At 40.3% G+C, this 21272-nt stretch overlaps 1 protein-coding gene across 1 annotated transcript in view; it reads left to right on the top strand.

Annotated features, from left to right (window-relative positions):
• LOC311304607 (MAM domain-containing glycosylphosphatidylinositol anchor protein 2) overlaps nt 1-20221 on the top strand; it is a 195486-nt gene extending 175265 nt beyond the window's left edge. The window contains exons 12-17 of the mRNA XM_084431730.1: nt 6945-6965; nt 8984-9139; nt 13921-14082; nt 15750-15883; nt 16540-16639; nt 19753-20221. Coding sequence (XP_084287856.1) covers nt 6945-6965; nt 8984-9139; nt 13921-14082; nt 15750-15883; nt 16540-16639; nt 19753-19841 — 662 coding nt within the window. The 3' untranslated portion in view covers nt 19842-20221. The remainder of the gene's footprint in view (nt 1-6944; nt 6966-8983; nt 9140-13920; nt 14083-15749; nt 15884-16539; nt 16640-19752) is intronic.
• Nucleotides 20222-21272: the final 1051 nt, after the last annotated feature.

The raw sequence follows: 21272 nt of genomic DNA, 5'->3' as shown, positions 1-21272 counted from the left end.
TGCCTACGGGCCGAACGGCAGTGCAGAGTACCCGGCCTTCTTGGAGTCTCTGGGAGGGGTGCTGGAAAGTGCTCCGACTGGGGACTCCGTCGTTCTACTGGGGGACTTCAACGCCCACGTGGGCAGCGACAGTGACACCTGGAGGGGCGTGATTGGGAGGAACGGCCCCCCTGATCTGAACCCGAGTGGTGTTCTGTTATTGGACTTCTGTGCTAGTTACAGTTTGTCCATAACGAACACCATGTTCAAGCATAAGGGTGTCCATCAGTGCACATGGCACCAGGACACCCTAGGCCGGAGGTCGATGATCGACTTTGTGGTCGTCTCATCTGACCTCCGGCCGTATGTCTTGGACACTCGGGTGAAGAGAGGGGCGGAGCTGTCAACTGATCACCACCTGGTGGTGAGTTGGATCCGATGGCGGGGGAGGAAGCTGGACAGACTCGGCAGACCCAAACGTACTGTGAGGGTCTGTTGGGAACGTTTGGCCGAATCTCCTGTCAGAGAGATCTTCAACTCCCACCTCCGGCAGAGCTTCGACCAGATCCCGAGGGAGTCTGGAGATATTGAGTCCGAGTGGACCATGTTCTCCACCTCCATTGTCAACGCGGCCACTCGGAGCTGTGGCCGTAAGGTCTCCGGTGCCTGTCGAGGCGGCAATCCCCGAACCCGGTGGTGGACACCGGAAGTAAGGGATGCCGTCAAGCTGAAGAAGGAGTCCTATCGGGCCTGGCTGGCTTGTGGGACTCCTGAGGCAGCTGATGGGTACCGACGGGCCAAGCGGACTGCAGCCCGGGTGGTTGTGGAGGCAAAAACTCGGGCCTGGGAGGAGTTCGGTGAGGCCATGGAGAAGGACTATCGGCTGGCCTCGAAGAGATTCTGGCAAACCGTCCGGCGCCTCAGGAAAGGGAAGCAGTGCCCTACCAACGCTGTTTACAGTGGAGGAGGGCGGCTGTTGACCTCGACTGGGGATATCACCGGACGGTGGAAGGAATACTTTGAGGATCTCCTCAATCCCGCCGTCACGTCTTCCATTGAGGAAGCAGAGGCTGAGGGCTTGGAGGCGGACCCGTCCATCACCCAAGCTGAAGTCACCGAGGTAGTCAAGAAACTCCTCGGTGGCAAGGCACCGGGGGTGGATGAGATCCGCCCTGAGTACCTCAAGTCTCTGGATGTTGTGGGGCTGTCTTGGCTGACACGCCTCTGCAGCATCGCGTGGCGGTCGGGGACAGTGCCCTTGGATTGGCAGACCGGGGTGGTGGTCCCTCTTTTCAAGAAGGGGGACCGGAGGGTGTGCTCCAACTATAGGGGGATCACACTTCTCAGCCTCCCTGGGAAAGTCTATGCCAGGGTACTGGAGAGGAGAATCCGGCCGATAGTAGAACCTCGGATTCAGGAGGAACAGTGTGGTTTTCGTCCCGGTCGTGGAACACTGGACCAGCTCTATACCCTCTACAGGGTGCTGGAGGGCTCATGGGAGTTTGCCCAACCAATCCACATGTGTTTTGTGGATTTGGAGAAGGCATTCGACTGTGTCCCTCGTGGCATCTTGTGGAGGGTGCTCTGGGAGTATGGGGTCCGGGGCCCTTTGCTAAGGGCTATCCGGTCCCTGTACGACCGGAGTAGGAGCTTGGTTCGTATTGCCAGCAGTAAGTCAGACTTGTTCCCGGTGCGTGTTGGACTCCGGCAGGGCTGCCCTTTGTCGCCGGTTCTGTTCATAATTTTTATGGACAGAATTTCTAGGCGCAGCCAGGGGCCGGAGGGGGTCAGGTTTGGGGACCACACGATTTCATCTCTGCTCTTTGCGGATGATGTGGTCGTGTTGGCCTCATCAAACCAGGACCTCCAGCATGCACTGGGACGGTTTGCAGCCGAGTGTGAAGCGGCTGGGATGAGAATCAGCACCTCCAAATCCGAGGCCATGGTCCTCAGTCGGAAAAGGGTGGCTTGCCCGCTTCAGGTTGGTGGAGAGTTCCTGCCTCAAGTGGAGGAGTTCAAGTATCTCGGGGTCTTGTTCACGAGTGAGGGAAGGATGGAACGGGAGATTGACAGACGGATCGGTGCAGCTTCTGCAGTAATGCGGTCGCTGTACCGGTCTGTCGTGGTGAAGAAGGAGCTGAGCCGCAAGGCGAAGCTCTCGATTTACCGGTCAATCTACGTTCCTACTCTCACCTATGGTCATGAGCTTTGGGTCATGACCGAAAGGACAAGATCCCGGATACAAGCGGCCGAAATGAGCTTTCTCCGCAGGGTGGCTGGGCGCTCCCTTAGAGATAGGGTGAGAAGCTCGGTCACTCGGGAGGAGCTCAGAGTAGAGCCGCTGCTCCTCCACATTGAGAGGGGTCAGTTGAGGTGGCTCGGGCATCTTTTCCGGATGCCTTCTGGACGCCTTCCTGGGAAGGTGTTCCGGGCATGTCCCACCGGGAGGAGACCCCGGGGAAGACCTAGGACACGCTGGAGAGACTATGTCTCCCGGCTGGCCTGGGAACGCCTCGGTGTCCCCCCGGAAGAGCTGGAGGAAGTGTCGAGGGAGAGGGAAGTCTGGGCATCCCTGCTTAGACTGCTGCCCCCGCGACCCGGCCCCGGATAAGCGGTAGAAGATGGATGGATGGATGGATGGATGGACGAATCTCTTGAGTGAATGATTCAATGACTCACTCATAAATACTTCACTTCTTTCATTACTGGATGAATCAGTGTTTTTGGACGAATCTCTTGAGTGAATGATTCAATGACTCACTCATAAATACTTCACTTGTTTCATTACTGGATGAATCAGTGTTTTTGAACGAATCTCTTGAGTGAATGATTCAATGACTCGTCATAAAAACATCACTTGTTTCATTACTGGATGAATCAGTGTTTTTGAACGAATCTCTTGAGTGAATGATTCAATGATTCACTCATAAAGACGTCACTTGTTTCATTACTGGATGAATCAGTGTTTTTGAGCGAATATCTTGAGTGAATGATTCAATGACTCGCTCATAAACACTTCACTTGGTTCATTACTGGATGAATCAGTGTTTTTGAACGAATCTCTTGAGTGAATGATTCAATGACTCGCTCATAAACACTTCACTTGTTTCATTACTGAATGAATCAGTGTTTTTGAGTGAATCTCTTGAGTGAATGATTCAATGACTCGCTCATAAAGACGTCACTTGTTTCATTACTGAATAAATCGGTGTTTTTGAGCGAATCTCTTGAGTGAATGATTCAATGACTCACTCATAAAGACGTCACTTGTTTCATTACTGGATGAATCAGTGTTTTTGAGCGAATATCTTGAGTGAATGATTCAATGACTCACTCATAAATACTTCACTTGTTTCATTACTGGATGAATCAGTGTTTTTGGACGAATCTCTTGAGTGAATGATTCAATGACTCACTCATAAATACTTCACTTGTTTCATTACTGGATGAATCAGTGTTTTTGAACGAATCTCTTGAGTGAATGATTCAATGACTCACTCATAAAGACTTCACGTTTCATTACTGGATGAATCAGTGTTTTTGAGCGAATCTCTTGAGTGAATGATTCAATGACTCACTCATAAAGACTTCACTTGTTTCATTACTGGATGAATCAGTGTTTTTGAGCGAATCTCTTGAGTGAATGATTCAATGACTCACTCATAAAGACTTCACTTGTTTCATTACTGGATGAATCAGTGTTTTTGAGTGAATCTCTTGAGTGAATGATTCAGTGACAAACACATTTTTAACAGTCACTTGTCGCCACCTACTGGTGTAACGATGTAATGATACAATCTTTATTTGAAGCTTCAAGTTACTTTCAAAAGGTGATTTACTCTATTTTGATCACTACCGTAGACATCAGTGTTTATATCCGAACTATAAACTTTTATCCCAGAACTTCTGTGATTAATCTGAATGATCGTAAGACAGAAATAATGAAACTGTTTGTCGATTCGCTGTCATTTAGGAATAAGATCAGGTGCTGAATCGAGCTCTTTATGACACATTCAGATTGAGTTTATTAATCGTGCAGCTTTTCTACATATGCAAGCTTAATGTTATGAAATGTGCGTGTTATGTTCTCAATGTTCCTGCAGACGCTATAGTGGACATTAGACCTCACAGCTCGAATACACCAGTTTTTGCTTTCAAATGATCAGGATTGCGATTCCACCATAAAAGCATTGTTGCAAAGCCATGTCATGTTTGTTTGCACACTGCAATCATCGTCTGCGGTTATTTACAGCATGCAACAGATGCCATATATACATATATATTCTCCAATATTCTTCAGACACGTTTGCTTTGAGATGATTTGTGATTAGCGTGTTTAATCGAGTGCATTAAAATCAATTATTTCAGTCGGCATGAATCACTCCGCATTAACAAAGTTTTGCGGTTACACTGATGCACCGCATCTATTCAGCATGACAGGAATCGATCCCTGAGCCGCTCGTGTGTCTTCATGACAGTCTCGATTATGTTTACTGGCGAAAAGACTCATGAAACAAGAGCTGTTAGTTACTTTCGACCTTTACCTGGTTTACTATGGTTGTCCGGCTGTTGTTGTTTTGAGCAATAAAACTGTGGTGTAGTCTTTACCGGTTCAGCCGCTCAAACAGCTCTTCCCTCCTTTAAAATCTGAATTATTTATTGAACTTTCCATTACTGCATTCCTTCCGTTTACATGCACAAGTAATAAATGTGAGATTGTAAGTGATTTCTTGATCATGAAAGTTGCATGAACTGTTTGTGAAGCTCTCAGAGTTTATAATGAGACAGTAAAACGTCAGTCTTAATGCATTTATGTATTTCGGTGAATCATTCACATGCATATTTGATTGTGATTAGGTCATGCAGGTCAAACTTTATTACAGGCACTTTTTAATTCACTTTTTAAACTAACTTTAACTGATTTCTGTTCGAGCTGAAAGAGAAACTGCTCATTGCATGTATTGGCAGAAGATTTAACACTGTTATATTTGTATTTATGTTTAAAGACAGGGTTTCTTTATTTATATTTACTCATTTTAAATAAATGTAACAATAAATCCAGGGGGAAAGTTGCCTTTTAGGAACATACATATACAATATATATTTATATTTAAATGCATTATCAGATCATCAGATTCTCTCTGCCTGTGTTGTTTTTCCTCTTGCTTTCGTTTATTTCATCAGTTTGCGAGACACATTAATCCAGAAGCCAACATTTCATGACGTTTCATCACATCCACATGTTGACGATAATTAATTCATGTTTCTCTGGAGATCGCCGGTCAGTTATGAGCGGAAAACAATCACAGCGGGTAATTTGAGCCGGAGGGAGTTTGAGTGTTGTTTTTGATCATGTGTCTGGTGTCTGCTGTAGTTTCACACACTCGCATGATCACAGAGACGTTAAACGTTATAAAACCTGCTCAGGTGACTCGTTTTCTGCTCAGAGTAACATGTACTCATGATGGAGACGTTAAAATGCTGTCATGTTTCTCCACACTTCTGTTTGGAATTAAAAAAAAAAAGAATTTTTGGAATTTTTTTTTTTAAATAGTTACACTGTTTAAATGTATTATATTATATGTTATAATATACTATAAAAACAGTTGTTGGTGTTTTAAAAATTGCTTTACAATAGGTTTCATTTGTTAACATGAGTTAGCTGCATTAGTTAACATGAGCTAACACTGAAAAACACTTCTAAATCATTATTAATCTTAGTTAATGTTATTTTCAACTGACATGAACTAACAATGAGTTGTACTTTCAGCAAGCAAGCAACTTTATTAATATAGCACATTTACACACACAACAGATGTGCTTTACAACAATGATGTCATTAAACTAGGGATACACAATATATCAGTCGCTTTTTTAACGTTATCGTTATCGCCCGATAAGAAAATCTGGCCGATATATTAAAGCCGATAAATAATGTATTATTTCCTTCAGCTGAGACACTTCAGATGCGACTGTTCAACATGATGGCTTTGAAATGCTTGAAATATGACTGGAATCACTTAAAAAAAAGAAAAATACAGTTCAGTGCAACATGTGCAGTGAAAGTCTGTCATATCGGCTTCATAAAATGATCATGAAAACATTATAATTGTGTGTTTGGGACGTGGATTTTAATGGTGAGACTTTTGTTTTTGTAATCAGGCTCTCAAAAAATACATAAAAATCAGGATTTAGATTTATCGTCATCGGTTATCAGCTTTCAAATATAAAGAATTATCGGTTATCGTATCGGCCAACATTTTTACAGCGGTGCATCCCTACATTAAAACCAAGATTTAATATTACATGCAACATGGCAAACATGTCTTATTCAGAAGCTAAAGAAAATAAATGTTTTTAAATTAAAAGCTTAAAAGTGGCAAAGATTACACTGACCTGATGTGGAATGGGAGACTATTCCAGAGTTTAATGTCACTGTAACATTCATGTACTTTGTCCAGAGAACATGTTTTATCTAAACTCACTGGCAAATAAAACTGAAGATCATCAGCAAAAAAACGGTATGAAATACTATACTTTAAAAGAAACAGAGCTCTGAGGAAGCAGATACAGGGAGAACAGCAGCGGTCCCAAAACCGAGCCCTGAGGAACGCCACTAACTACAGGAGCCGGTGTGGAGGAAAAGTCTCTTAGATTCACAGCAACCACTGAAGGGCTGTAGCCTTTTTACTTACTAACATTAACAAAGATTAATAAATACTTAACAATTGTCTCGCTTATTTTTATTTAATGTTAGTTAATGGATTAACTAATGGGTCCATGTTGTAAAGTGTTATCTGAATGTCGTATGTTCTCATCTTTATTTTTTGCAAATGTGTGAGAAGTGTGAATATTAAAGGTTTTGTTTTGCAATTAAATTGAATCCAATTAGGGTCAGTTTGGAATATATTAAGTTGACTATAATAAATTATATTTTTTCTCTTTTTCATTTTTTCTCTTCACAGCTCCAGTCAATCCTCATCTGAGTAAGTATTAATTTAACACTATTCTTTCTTTCTTTCTTTCTTTCTTTCTTTCTTTCTTTCTTTCTTTCTTTCTTTCTTTCTTTCTTTCTTTCTTTCTTTCTGTGGCTTTTATCTATCTATTTATCTATCTGTCTATCTGTCTGTCTGTTTCTATCTGTCTGTATCTATCTATCTCTCTGTCTGTCTATCTATCTATCTATCTATCTGTCTGTCTGTCTGTCTGTCTGTCTGTCTGTCTGTCTGTCTGTCTGTCTGTCTGTCTATCTATCTATCTATCTATCTCTCTGTATGTCTGTCTGTCTGTCTGTCTATATCTATCTCTCTGTCTGTCTGTCTGTCTGTCTGTCTGTCTGTCTATCTATCTATCTATCTATCTATCTATCTATCTATCTATCTATCTATCTATCTATCTATCTATCTATCTATCTATCTATCTATCTATCTATCTATCTATCTATCTATCTATCTATCTATCTATCTATCCTTCCCTTCTTGTGTCTGGTTAGTTTTAGTTAGTCAGCTGTCCTCTAGTTGTTTCCATGACTTTCATGAAACAATCCCAGATTAAATATTCCCCTCTCTCTCTCTCTCTCTGCCGAGTCTTCTCTTCCCTCCCTCCCTCTCTCTCTCTCTCTCTCTCTCTCTCTCTCTCTCTCTCTCTCTCTCTCTCTCTCTCTCTCTCTCTCTCTGCCGAGTCTTCTCTTCCCTCCCTCCCTCTCTCTCTCTCTCTCTCTCTCTCTCTCTCTCTGCCGAGTCTTCTCTTCCCTCCCTCCCTCCCTCTCTCTCTCTCTCTCTCTCTCTCTCTCTCTCTCTCTCTCTCTCTCTCTCTGCCGAGTCTTCTCTTCCCTCCCTCCCTCTCTCTCTCTCTCTCTCTCTCTGCTGAGTCTTCTCTTCCCTCCCTCCCTCTCTCTCTCTCTCTCTCTCTCTCTCTCTCTCTCTGCCGAGTCTTCTCTTCCCTCCCTCTCCCTCTCCCTCTCTCTCTCTCTCTGTCTCTCTCTCTGTCTCTCTCTCGTCTCCTGGTTCTGTCCTCCTGATCTCCTGCAATAGTTTGGTCATCAGGGGTAAAATCTCCATTTAAATCCCCATAGTGAAGCGAGTGCAGGAGTCGAGAGCGAGGTCTTCAGCGAGGGACCGTAAGCCCACTTATTCAAAAACACTCCAGGCTGCTCCCCATCCGAAGGTCACGGCGCTGGTTTTAATAAAATCAATGAATATTTATCAACAAACAACACCTGCTGAATGCCAATGACTTGTTCCTCCAGATGAGTGCGAGATATGAAGAGTGTTTAGTAAATCAGACATGATTCCACAAGGGTTTGTTGCTGTCACTGTGTGTGTGTGTGTGTGTGTGTGTGTGTGTGTTAATGACAGTCCTGTCGTCATGTACTCGCCCTCATGCTGCTGAAGAGTCTCTGAGATGCTCTTTTACAAACACACACGGACACTATCAGGTCAGAAACGCTTCATAACTGTCTTGTGCAGTATTCTCCAAGCGAGAAACAGATGGAAGCTTGTTTCTGCCACAGAATAAAACATTTAAAAAGATAATTGCGTCATTTTAGCTCACAATTGTGAGTTTATATCTCACAATTCTGACTTTATTTCTCAGAATTGCAAGATATAAAGTGAGAATTGCAAGATATAAAGTTAGAATTGCAAGATATAAAGTCAGAATTGCAAGATGTAAAGTTGCAATTGCGTGTAATAAAGTCAAAATTGCGTGATATAAAGTCGCAATTGTGTTCTAGTTAGAATTGCATGTTAAAATATAGATAAAAAGTCACAATTACCTTTTTAATTTTTTATTCTGTGACGGAAACAAGCTTCCACAGACACAGACTCAAATGTGTGACTGATACTCATCCACAACAGCTCCGTTCACTTTCATTATTAGCAGTTCAAAGATTCTTGCAGTTGCACAGAATGAAGTCCAAATGTGTTTGGGACGCACGCGGACGAGTAAATGATGACGGGATTCACGTTTGCATGAACTAACCCTGCTCTTCTTTCTTCTCCAGGAGAGTTTCACTGCAGCTTTGAAGAGGAGCCCATTTGCATGTTCACTCAGGACAAGAACGACGACTTTGATTGGATGAGACACAGCGCCGCGACCCGCGACACCAAATACACCCCGAACACGGGTCCCAGCGGGGACCGGGCCGGCTCCAAGCAGGGTACTCACTTAATAATGTTGCCTTAAAAATAACCCAACTATGCGGTGGTATAGCAGCACCTTCCCAACTGTGGGTTATTTTAACTCAATGCATTGGGTTAAAAACCAGTTGGGTTAAAAGGAACCCAACAGTTCAGTTAACTATTTATTTTTATTTATGATTATTTTAATACATAAAATACACTTTGTTTTCAAATACAGATTGTTTATTTGTATAAGACATTAAATGTGTCTCAACAAAAATATTTCTTTAATTACAAACTAAATATTGGGGAGTCTAGAATTTAATGTAAATATAGCCTACATAATTGTGTACATACATTCAAAATACACAAGTGTACATACAACATACGTATTTAATCCAACAGCCGGGTTATTACTAGAAATTACTCAACATTTTTGGAAAAATAACCCAACATAGTGACCCAATATGTGTAACCCAACTTTTGGGTTAAAAAAAGAACCGTGTAACATTTACTGTGTATGTAACTGTCCCGTCCGTACGACGATCCCTCAATCCTTTATGAAATTGTCATTTTGTCATAAGAAGCTTATCTTCTTTCCGGAAGGAAAATTCTGAAAGTCCCCCCCCCCCCCCCCCCCCCTCCCCCCCACCCCCCCCCCCCCCCCCCCCCCCCCCCCCCCCCCCCCCCCCCCCCCCCCCCCCGAGAGACTCGTGCCGAAATCCTCATGTTGATTTCTGAAGTTATCTTGAATTTCATTCATATCCGCCTGAGTTCTAATTACCCCTCGGCGTGATTTCATTCAGAGGAAATTTGGCTTTTCGAATGAGGTTGTCTATTCCCAAACTGAACAATGCATGCCAGTGCCGGATGCGCATGAATCGGGATGAGCTCCTTTTATTTTTATTGAGATGTGTTTTTAGTTGACGCCGTGACGCTCTGCAGGGACCGAGCGCCGGTTAACTCGTCCTCTCCGGTGCCCGTGTAAATAATACATTTGCTTTAATCACCGTGATGCTTCCAAACTGTCCGGCGTTTTATTAACATCAAGAGTCCAACAGAGACTTTAATTATTGCTCATCAAATTCCAGAGAGGAGATTCTGTTTGATTTTGGCTGGAGGGTTTTTCACAGCCCAACTCTCAATGAGACGGCGCTCTGAAGAACAGCGCTGGTGAACGTGCCACACATTACAAGAGGAATATTCACATTCAGATATTGTTTGTAAATGCGTCAAAGATTTTGTAATCATAATGCGAAGTTGTGATTGGACTCAATTTTTTTATTTGGGAAAACGCAATGAAACATGACAAATTGTGCAACATGATTTTTAAATTATGAACACATGCAAAAACAAGACAGACCCAAGTAAATATTAATAACTGATTATGTATGGTTATTTTCCTATCAGCTTTTTGTTTTTCTATGCATTTTTTTTTTTTTATTAAAAATTTTGCATAGTTAAAGGCAGGGTAGGTAGGACTTTATAAAAATAAAAGATCCAAATTTGTTAAAACTTTCTATATATATCAATACATAATTAAAATGTAAGTACTCTGAAAAAAAGAGTATAAAAATCAAGTGACTCTAGACCGTTTAATCTGTATTAAACACAGCTCATTATTTCGATTCGGGACGAATCAAAGGATTGGCTTAGGCGACTGTCACTCTCTCGCAACCATGGCAACCACCCTTTTGCCACGGGATCTGCCCACTTGCGCGCGCACGTTTGATTTGAGGAATTCAAGAGGCACGGAACCTAGGAATAGCAAAACAATGGCAGAGAAAGAGCAATCAAAATTCACATTACCGGCATATGCAGTTAGCGAAGGCAAACAAGGCAAAAAAAGAAGACAGTACAAGAAAAGGTAATGAACAAAAAGTCTTTGGATAAACAAAGAAATAAAACGCGTGTCAATATCGGCGTAGCTTTCCAGCGACCACCCCGTCCTCAGCCTCTACTTCCTCTGACCCTAGTTGCACGCCACGGCCTCTTGCACGACCTCCTGCTTCGCCCTAAAATTATTTTTATTTTACAAAAGGACATTTTACAAACCTACGTTTTGCGCATGTGCTCCTGCACGCACTTTTCCAGTCACAACACAGCAATCAGAGGAGGACGCGCTGAAAACTGTAATGCTGTTCTCTTCCTTCATAACTCGTACTGAGAAGGTTTGAGTTGCAGAGGAATTTGTGACTGTTTCACATGTTCAACCACATCAAAGTTTCGTAATTAGTAAGTCCATGCTTTTTCTCTTTTTGTTCTTATGTGCTGAAGGGCTGCTGTGCCTTGGTGAAACGGTGTTTGTACGTGAAGAGCTCTTTTCCAAAACGCCATAAACCTAAAAAGCTGCCTCAAAGAACCAGCAAAAGTAATGATTATGAATGTGTAAAATATTGCAATAAGACATTTTAATTGTTTATTAACTTCTGTGTCGGCTGCAAAGATGAAGTTGACGATATATTGACTCGCGATCTTCGCAGTAGGCTAGTGAACGCATGCACCGGAGAAATGCACATTTATTAGGCTACATAGTTTTATTTTGTTTTGGATGGTTTTGTTTAGAACCAGATTTCTGTAAATATATTTCACATTTTTTAGGCCTGTGAGGCGAGGCTACGGTTCGGTTCACGATGATATAATCTCCAGTTCAAGCACCTTATGTTGTGATTGATAGCCTATATTTACTTTATGTATTTAATCCAGGAATGAAAATATTAATGAATTAATGAAAAAAAAAAAAATTAAAATTAAGATACAATTAATACAAAACGAAATTCGTTTTAAAGAAAGGCTTTGTGCTTTCTGTTTTGAGGTCTCTGTTAAAGTTTGAAAGTCTTAGTGCAGCTTTCAGAGCGCTCGCGTCCATAATGGAGAACTGTCACGTAATATTGTTTTTTCCTCATAAATGCAAACACGAAAAATAAAAGACAAAAACTTTTTTTAAAAGACAAACCATAAATTTAAAAAAAAAAAAAAATTATGGATTTATAGCGTTTTGGGGGGAAAAATGAATGGATTTATACCGTTTTGAAAATGTTTTTTTTTTTTTTACTTTGAATTGATCATCAACAATATTGTTGTTTGATTTAATAATCACTGTTGCAAGAAGTGCCTAGTTAAGTTTTTTTTTTTTTTTTTTTTTTTGTAAGTGGAAAAAGTAGGGGCTGCCAAAGATTATGTTTAGTTAGCTCCTTTATTGTTTTTTCTATAGCCTACAATAATATAGGTCAAATGCAGCAAGTCAAAAGACCAACTGGACCTTCTTTGCCAGTTTGCTCACATTTCTTTGAAGGATGGCAAAAATATCGCCTGAATATCGATATCTAGATATTGGAAAAAAATATCGAGATATTCATTTTTGTCAATATCTCCCACATCCCTACATGCAGAACACCATATATGTTATGAATCTTACACGAAATTAATCTTCATCACAATGTAACTGATGGTAATGGAAAAAAGTGTATCAATGCAACCTGTTTTTAGCTTATATAACTAGCTCGTTAGCAAATCAAAAAATATATATTTTAAATTGACCAATATCAATATGCTAGCTTGATAGTGAGTACTAAAATACATCTTATTTGTTTATATTCATAAGCAATTAGCGTTAGATTTTTTTATTACATGTGATTCTGACATGATGTCACTACATGCACTGTGCTCCTTCCTCTCTGCTTGTCTCAGGTAAATAATGCGTCTTCAGCTCAGCGGTTGGAGTCGCACGTTCATGTGTTTTGGGGGCGTGGCTTTGGAAGGAGCCCAGAAGGGAGGGGGTGGAGTGAATGGAAATAATGAACTGTCTTTAAAACAGTCGTGAGAGGTCTACAGACACTCGATTTTTATACTTTCTTTTTCAGAGTACTTACATTTTAATTATGTATTGATATGTACATAAAGTTTAAACAAATTTGAAAAAGAAGTTTTTTAGACCATTCCTACCTACCCTGCCTTTAAATGAAACCTGTTGCTGTACTTAGCCTTTTTTGACCAAATCATTTTGTCAGATAAATGCCTAGTATTTAAATAACATAAAATTATGAAAATTTCCCTCATATTGGGTCATTAAAAACAAATAGTCCCTCCTATATTTATGAATTCTTTATTCTCAGCCAATAAAGCTATTTTGAATTTGAATAAATATATTATTATTATTTAAATATTTGTTTGTATAGTAATACTATTTTATTTTGATATATTTAATTATTATATTATTTATTTATATATCAGGCAGAAACCTCATATCTCCATATTTCGCAAATCTTATTTTTTTGTCAAAAATCATTAGTATCAGTCACCCTTTACGTCTGTCTGTGGGTTTCGCAAATATTTAACCAATGAAAAGTATTAAAAAGAGCTTGTGACTGAAGCGTGTAACTCCATTGGCTCCTCAAACCTCATAACTCCGCCCACCTCTGTCATGAATGAAGTGGAGCTTCTCTGCTTGTTTGCAATGCAATGGTAAATAAAGACTGTTTGTTTGAATTAGTACAGCGTTTTCTTCACTCAAGAAACACTATATATATATAAAGGCTGACGTTTTATGAATTTGATGATCGAAAAAGAGTGTCTTTGTCACATATGTCAGTAGTTTACAGTGTTTAATTATTTAAAATACAGAGGGTTTTTTTCCATTTCCTGAAAAGCTGCAGTTTTGGAGATAGGAGGTTTCCCCCTGACAGTGACTATATCATAGTTTATTATATATTAGTCATATATATAGTCAAGTATATGGCTGCTGTTTTGCCACCTGAGGCTTGTGTTAAATCAGAGGTTTATTGTGATCTATAGATCTATCTTGTTGTGTCATCGCCAGGTTTCTACATGTACATCGAGACCTCGAGACCTCGTAAAGAGGGCGACACGGCTCGATTACTGAGTCCTGCGTTTAACGTCGCGCCGAAGAACCCCTACAGCATCACCAGCCCACCGGCGTATTGCTTCAGCTTCTACTATCACATGTACGGCAAGCACATCGGTAAGATGAAGACGACCTCCTCATGCACACGCATTCCACAGAAGAACTGACGAGATCTCAGTAAAACTCTCTCGCTTTATCACTTACACTGACGGGTTCCTGCAGAAACCACCGATGCAGAGATGCACCCACATGAACATGCTGAAAATCACCGATAACCGATAATTCTTTATGTTTGAAAGCCGATAACCGATATATCGGCCGATAAATCTAAATCCACATTTTCATATAATTTTTGAAAGCCTGATTACAAAACAAAAGTCTCTCCATTAAAAGCCACGTCCCAAACACACAATTATAATGATGTTCTCATAATAAATGTATGTAGCCGATATGACACATGTTGCACTTGACTGTATTATCATTTTTTAAGTGATTCCAATCATATTTCAAGCAATTTAAAACCATCATGTTGAACAGTCGCATCTGAAGCGTCTCAGCTGAAGGAAATAATACATTATTTATCGGCTTTAATATATCGGCCAGATTTTCTTATCGGACCGATAACGATAACATTAAAACTGAACGTATATCGGCCGATACGGATATGGACGCGAGTTCCTCTCAGATGTCATGATTCTGTCGTACGCTCAAACCTGTTGTTGACCATCAAAAAACTGTTCATTGAACACACTTTGACCCCTGTGTCGGGGCATGTTGTCACACGTGTGTTCAAATCCACCTTCATTATTGATAGATGGGTGCAGGGTTATTATAGTTAACTAAAACTAAAACCATTAAAAACACGTTGTTGCTTGAAATAACGTTTACAAAAGTAAAATTTCTCTTTTGATCATAAATCAGAAAATACTGTCAACAGGAGTTTAACATGTATTCACTTATTTTTGTATGTTTAATTTTCATTCTTTGTGTATGAACAAATGAACAAATTAACTTACCAAAACATCAGCACGTTTTGCTAATTTGTTCCCTCATTTTAATTAAATTGTACGCAAAGTATAATAATTCGTTAGTCATATCAAAGGGGATGGATTAGTACAATAGGGCTACAATTTACTAAACAAGAGTTTCTTAAGTCAAATACATTTTCACCATGTTTTTAGGAATAAAATGTCAGAATATAGATATGAATAAAGCTGTAAAGTTTGGTGTGTGTAAAACTGCAGAAGTGGAGATTTCTGACTCAAACTCGCTGTCTTTAAAGAGATTGAAATCTACAGACGCAAATAGATCAAATGCAATAAAATCAATCGTGTATTTTGGATGTTTTCTTTCCACTTTTCTGATGTTTTGGAAGAAAAATAGACCTCAAAACTGTCTTGCCTTAATGTTTCATCATACCTTTTGCCTAAAGTACACACTATTGCTACTGAATAACCTACAGCTTCGACTAGAAGAATATGTGGAATTGTGTAGAATTCACTTCCAATCTGTTTGTCAAGTTAAGTCACCTTCATTTATACAGGGCTTTAACAATATAGACCGTTTCACAGCAGCTTTACAGTGATAACAGGAGATTACAGTAACAGAGATTGTTCAGGCTTTACAGCAGCTCTAGAATAAAGTTATTGTCCAGATAAAGTTAGCTTTGATTGACATCATGTGTTTGTAACTGGATTGATTGGTTCTCCAGCAGCGTAACAGCCTTGAGTTCTTCTGTCGGAGGAGCTGCGCTGTTAAATGAAATGATTGTGTTTTTCCCGCAGGCTCTCTGAATGCGTTCGTGAAGCAGAAAGGTCAGTCGACTTCAGACACGGGGCCAGTGTGGTCCCTCAGCGGGAACCAAGGGGACCGATGGAGACAAGCCAAGATTACTATCCATCCGGTTTCATCCTTCCAGGTGAGGGAAATGTACAGCTAACATTTATTCAGTTTATACAGTCAAACCAACATGTATTCAGACACCTTCAACACTTCTCACATTATCACAGTTTATTCGCTATAGTTTAGAAAATGGTGATAAAATATGAGCAGAACTCAGTTGATATTTGACTGGTTTTGTCCGTCCTTCTGTTAGACTGTCTCACACATGAATTATGTTGAATATCTGTCAGCTGTTAAATTTAACTACACAATTAGATAATACTAGTTTAGCTCAACCAATCACCAAGCAATGCTTCATTGTGTTCAGTCTGTGTGTAAAAAGAGCATTAGCAATTAAAGACAAAACACACTTCAGCAAAACATGATCAGCTCAAAGTGTCCCAATCATTTTTGATCCCAAATGTTTTATAAATATTACTGTTAGTCGCTGTATGAAGAATTTTTAGGTATAATATGTCACAGTCTATCCTCACTTACATAAATGAACTATAGTGTCCTGCACACACTAGTAAAAAAAATATATATATATAAAAAATGATATCTGTTGTCTGAATAGTTTTTGGTTTGACTGTATATATAGAATGCATTATGGATTTGTGTAAATATGTTAACAGCACATCCTGAAAAGATGTTGTCGAGGCTCTTGATGGAAGCATTTGTTTGTTCACACAGGTGATATTCGAGGGCATTCGCGGTCCTGGGATCGAGGGGGATATTGCCATTGATGATGTCACGCTGGAGGAGGGGGAGTGTCCTGACCCTCCGTCCAATCGTATGTATCTATCATGCATCTCTATGGTAACCAGGCCATAATTACGTGTGCAGCAGCAAACACAGTGTTGTCCAAGAGTGCTCAGTAATTACACTAGAACACACAGCGAGAAAAACAGAAATGAGTGCAGGTAATGGGCTGGAATTGACAAGACTGATGGTGAGAGCGAAAATGAAAATATGCCAGCAAATGGAAAGCCTTCCTTCTGGAGCCAGACAAGGGCTGTAATCATCGAGTGAAGTTATGTGTTAATCATTATCATTAGGCTGAATATAACAGGTTTTCCATTATTATCAAAAGTTACGTGACAGTTAGAGATGTTTCGTATCGTTATCTGCATGAGGTGTGTGTGTGTGTAAATACAACCTTCGTGGGAATCTAGAGGATGATAAAACACTGCAGTCGTATGCACTGGAGGATGCTTGTGAATCACAGAGATACAGTTTAGACATTTATGACCAGCCGTAAGTAAGAAGGATTTTAATGCTCTTAACTCGCTTGTGAATGATTCCTCAACTCAGTGTTTTCTGTGATCACCATGTGTGTTTAGTGCATTTACACCTGACTCTTAACGTGCTCAAGAAATCATAAAACACACGTTAATGCCAGTGTCTAAACACACGTTAATGCCAGTGTCTAAACACACGTTAATGCCAGTGTCTAAACACACGTTAATACCAGTGTCTAAACACGTTAATGCCAGTGTCTAAACACACGTTAATGCCAGTGTCTAAACACACGTTAATGCCAGTGTCTAAACACACGTTAATGCCAGTGTCTAAACACACGTTAATGCCAGTGTCTAAACACACGTTAATACCAGTGTCTAAACACGTTAATGCCAGTGTCTAAACACACGTTGATGCCAGTGTCTAAACACACGTTAATGCCAGTGTCTAAACACATGTTAATGCCAGTGTCTAAACACACGTTGATGCCAGTGTCTAAACACACGTTAATGCCAGTGTCTAAACACGTTAATGCCAGTGTCTAAACACACGTTAATGCCAGTGTCTAAACACACGTTAATGCCAGTGTCTAAACACATGTTAATGCCAGTGTCTAAACACACGTTAATGCCAGTGTCTAAACACGTTAATGCCAGTGTCTAAACACGTTAATGCCAGTGTCTAAACACAAACGTTAATGCCAGTGTCTAAACACATGTTAATGCCAGTGTCTAAACACGTTAACGACAGTGTCTAAACACGTTAATGCCAGTGTCTAAACACGTTAATGCCAGTGTCTAAACACACGTTAATGCCAGTGTCTAAACACACGTTAATGCCAGTGTCTAAACACACGTTAATGCCAGTGTCTAAACACACGTTAATGCCAGTGTCTAAACACACGTTAATGCCAGTGTCTAAACACACGTAAATGCCAGTGTCTAAACACGTTAATGCCATTGTCTAAACACACGTTAATGCCAGTGTCTAAACACATGTTAATGCCAGTGTCTAAACACACGTTAATGCCAGTGTCTAAACACGTTAATGCCAGTGTCTAAACAACACATGTTAATGCCAGTGTCTAAACTTGTAATGCCAGTGTCTAAACACGTTAATGCCAGTGTCTAAACACATGTTAATGCCAGTGTCTAAACTTGTAATGCCAGTGTCTAAACACATGTTAATGCCAGTGTCTAAACACATGTTAATGCCAGTGTCTAAACACGTTAACGCCAGTGTCTAAACACGTTAATGCCAGTGTCTAAACACACGTTAATGCCAGTGTCTAAACACAAACGTTAATGCCAGTGTCTAAACACATGTTAATGCCAGTGTCTAAACACGTTAACGACAGTGTCTAAACACGTTAATGCCAGTGTCTAAACACGTTAATGCCAGTGTCTAAACACACGTTAATGCCAGTGTCTAAACACACGTTAATGCCAGTGTCTAAACACACGTTAATGCCAGTGTCTAAACACACGTTAATGCCAGTGTCTAAACACACGTTAATGCCAGTGTCTAAACACACGTAAATGCCAGTGTCTAAACACGTTAATGCCATTGTCTAAACACACGTTAATGCCAGTGTCTAAACACATGTTAATGCCAGTGTCTAAACACACGTTAATGCCAGTGTCTAAACACGTTAATGCCAGTGTCTAAACAACACATGTTAATGCCAGTGTCTAAACTTGTAATGCCAGTGTCTAAACACGTTAATGCCAGTGTCTAAACACATGTTAATGCCAGTGTCTAAACTTGTAATGCCAGTGTCTAAACACATGTTAATGCCAGTGTCTAAACACATGTTAATGCCAGTGTCTAAACACGTTAACGCCAGTGTCTAAACACGTTAATGCCAGTGTCTAAACACACGTTAATGCCAGTGTCTAAACACACGTTAATGCCAGTGTCTAAACACGTTAATGCCAGTGTCTAAACACATGTTAATGCCAGTGTCTAAACTTGTAATGCCAGTGTCTAAACACATGTTAATGCCAGTGTCTAAACACACGTTAATGCCAGTGTCTAAACACACGTTAATGCCAGTGTCTAAACACGTTAATGCCAGTGTCTAAACACACGTTAATGCCAGTGTCTAAACACGTTAATGCCAGTGTCTAAACACATGTTAATGCCAGTGTCTAAACACGTTAATGCCAGTGTCTAAACACATGTTAATGCCAGTGTCTAAACACATGTTAATGCCAGTGTCTAAACACACGTTGATGCCAGTGTCTAAACACGTTAATGCCAGTGTCTAAACACATGTTAATGCCAGTGTCTAAACACGTTAATGCCAGTGTCTAAACACATGTTAATGCCAGTGTCTAAACACACGTTAATGCCAGTGTCTAAACACACGTTCATGCCAGTGTCTAAACACTTTAATGCCAGTGTCTAAACACTTAGTAATGCCAGTGTCTAAACACACGTTAATGCCAGTGTCTAAACACGTTAATGCCAGTGTCTAAACACGTTAATGCCAGTGTCTAAACACGTTAATGCCAGTTTCTAAACACATGTTAATGCCAGTGTCTAAATTAATTTAGAATGTTACCCATTTTCAGTGGTCCTCTGGTTGATTTGACATGTCAGTGAGTTTTGATATAGTTCTCTGGTTAATATTTACCTCTTTCTCTGTGTCTTTTCCCACAGCTATCAGAGGAGCGGCTCCACACACTGTCTCCAGTATATGGCCATTGAGCGTCACACTGTTTTTTACCGTATTCTTTCGTCAGAGGTGACGCTCCACATGAGAAGAGACTCGAGATGCGTCCCTTAATATTTTATCACCAAAGATTTATGCTTTCGGATTGCTGAGAAGCCACAACACCGGGAATAACACCATAAAACAACCACAAACCTAAACAGAAAAGTGATAAATATTTTGTCGCGGTCGGAAACCTCAATCTCCATATTTTGTCATTAAAATTTTTTTCATAAATCTTTAGGCCTACTATCAGTCGCCAACTGTGGGTTTTTCAAATATTTAGCCAATGACAATTATTAAAAAGAGCTTGGGACTGAACTGTGTAACTCCATTGGCTCCTCAAACTGTCAATCAAACCTCAAAATTCCGCCCGCTTCTCTGCTTGTTTGCAATGCAATGGTAAATAAAGACTGTTTGTTTGAGTAAGTATAGCGTTTTCTTCACTCAAGAAACACTATATATATATATATATATATATATATATATATATATATATATATATATATATATATATAAAGGCTGATGTTTCATGTATTTGAGGAGCGGAGAAGAGTGTGTTTGTCGTCGAGTCACAGTCAATCTTGTCTTAAATAACCTTCATCTTTAATAACATGAGATTTTGGCCAAATGACAGAAAAAACTTAGCGCCCACATATAGCTACAGTAAACTTATAAAATGTAATTCGTAACACTTATTGGCTCAGATGCAGCCGTTCTAATGACGAATAAAACACGCATGTCCGACATTCGCTGGTCAAAAAGAGCTTGATTTTGGTCAAATGTTAATAATGTAATGACACATGGAAGTGTCTAAAACCACAACATCAGTGTTTACTTGTCTAAATATTACAGTGATTTTTCCATTTCCTGAAAAGTAGCTGTTTTGGAGATACGAGGTTTCCGCCCGATAGCGACAATATGCTAACAAAAAAAGAAACATATTTTCCGCTGATGTTCAGAAAGACGCTCTCATGCCTGGAGGATTTGAACACGGTCTGAAAAGCACAACGACTACTTCGCCATCTGGATGTATGGATTAAACCGAAAGGGAAGCAAAACCAGTTTCACGAATCAAGAAGTGTTTCACACACAATTCCCTTCCGGTCACGATTCTCCCGTTTTTCATCTTGGTATGTTTTTTTGTTTTTTTTGGGTGATTTGGAGTACAATCAGCAGAACCTTTTCTCACATCTCTTCTTTGGTTTCGTTCGGCTCGGTGCTTTAAAACGCCAATAAAAGAGCGTTTATCCCCCGACTCCAGTAGCAGCCTGATTTCACAAACACTGTGCTCACTTTCCCAAGCGCAAGATGGACGACGTTTCGTTCCGCGCGATTATGGGCGTCCGTGACGGTGAAAGACTCTGGTTTGTCGCCGTTCCCAGTAGTTGAGTGACAGAATTTCTGCCATTAAAACAGAAGTGCCTTCAGGTTAAAAACCGATCCGTTAGCCTGGCCATCGACACCA

This window comes from Rutilus rutilus (assembly GCF_951802725.1).
Source record: "Rutilus rutilus genome assembly, chromosome: 15".
Classification (NCBI taxonomy): domain Eukaryota; kingdom Metazoa; phylum Chordata; class Actinopteri; order Cypriniformes; family Leuciscidae; genus Rutilus; species Rutilus rutilus.
This window is presented reverse-complemented; position numbering and strand designations above follow the sequence as displayed.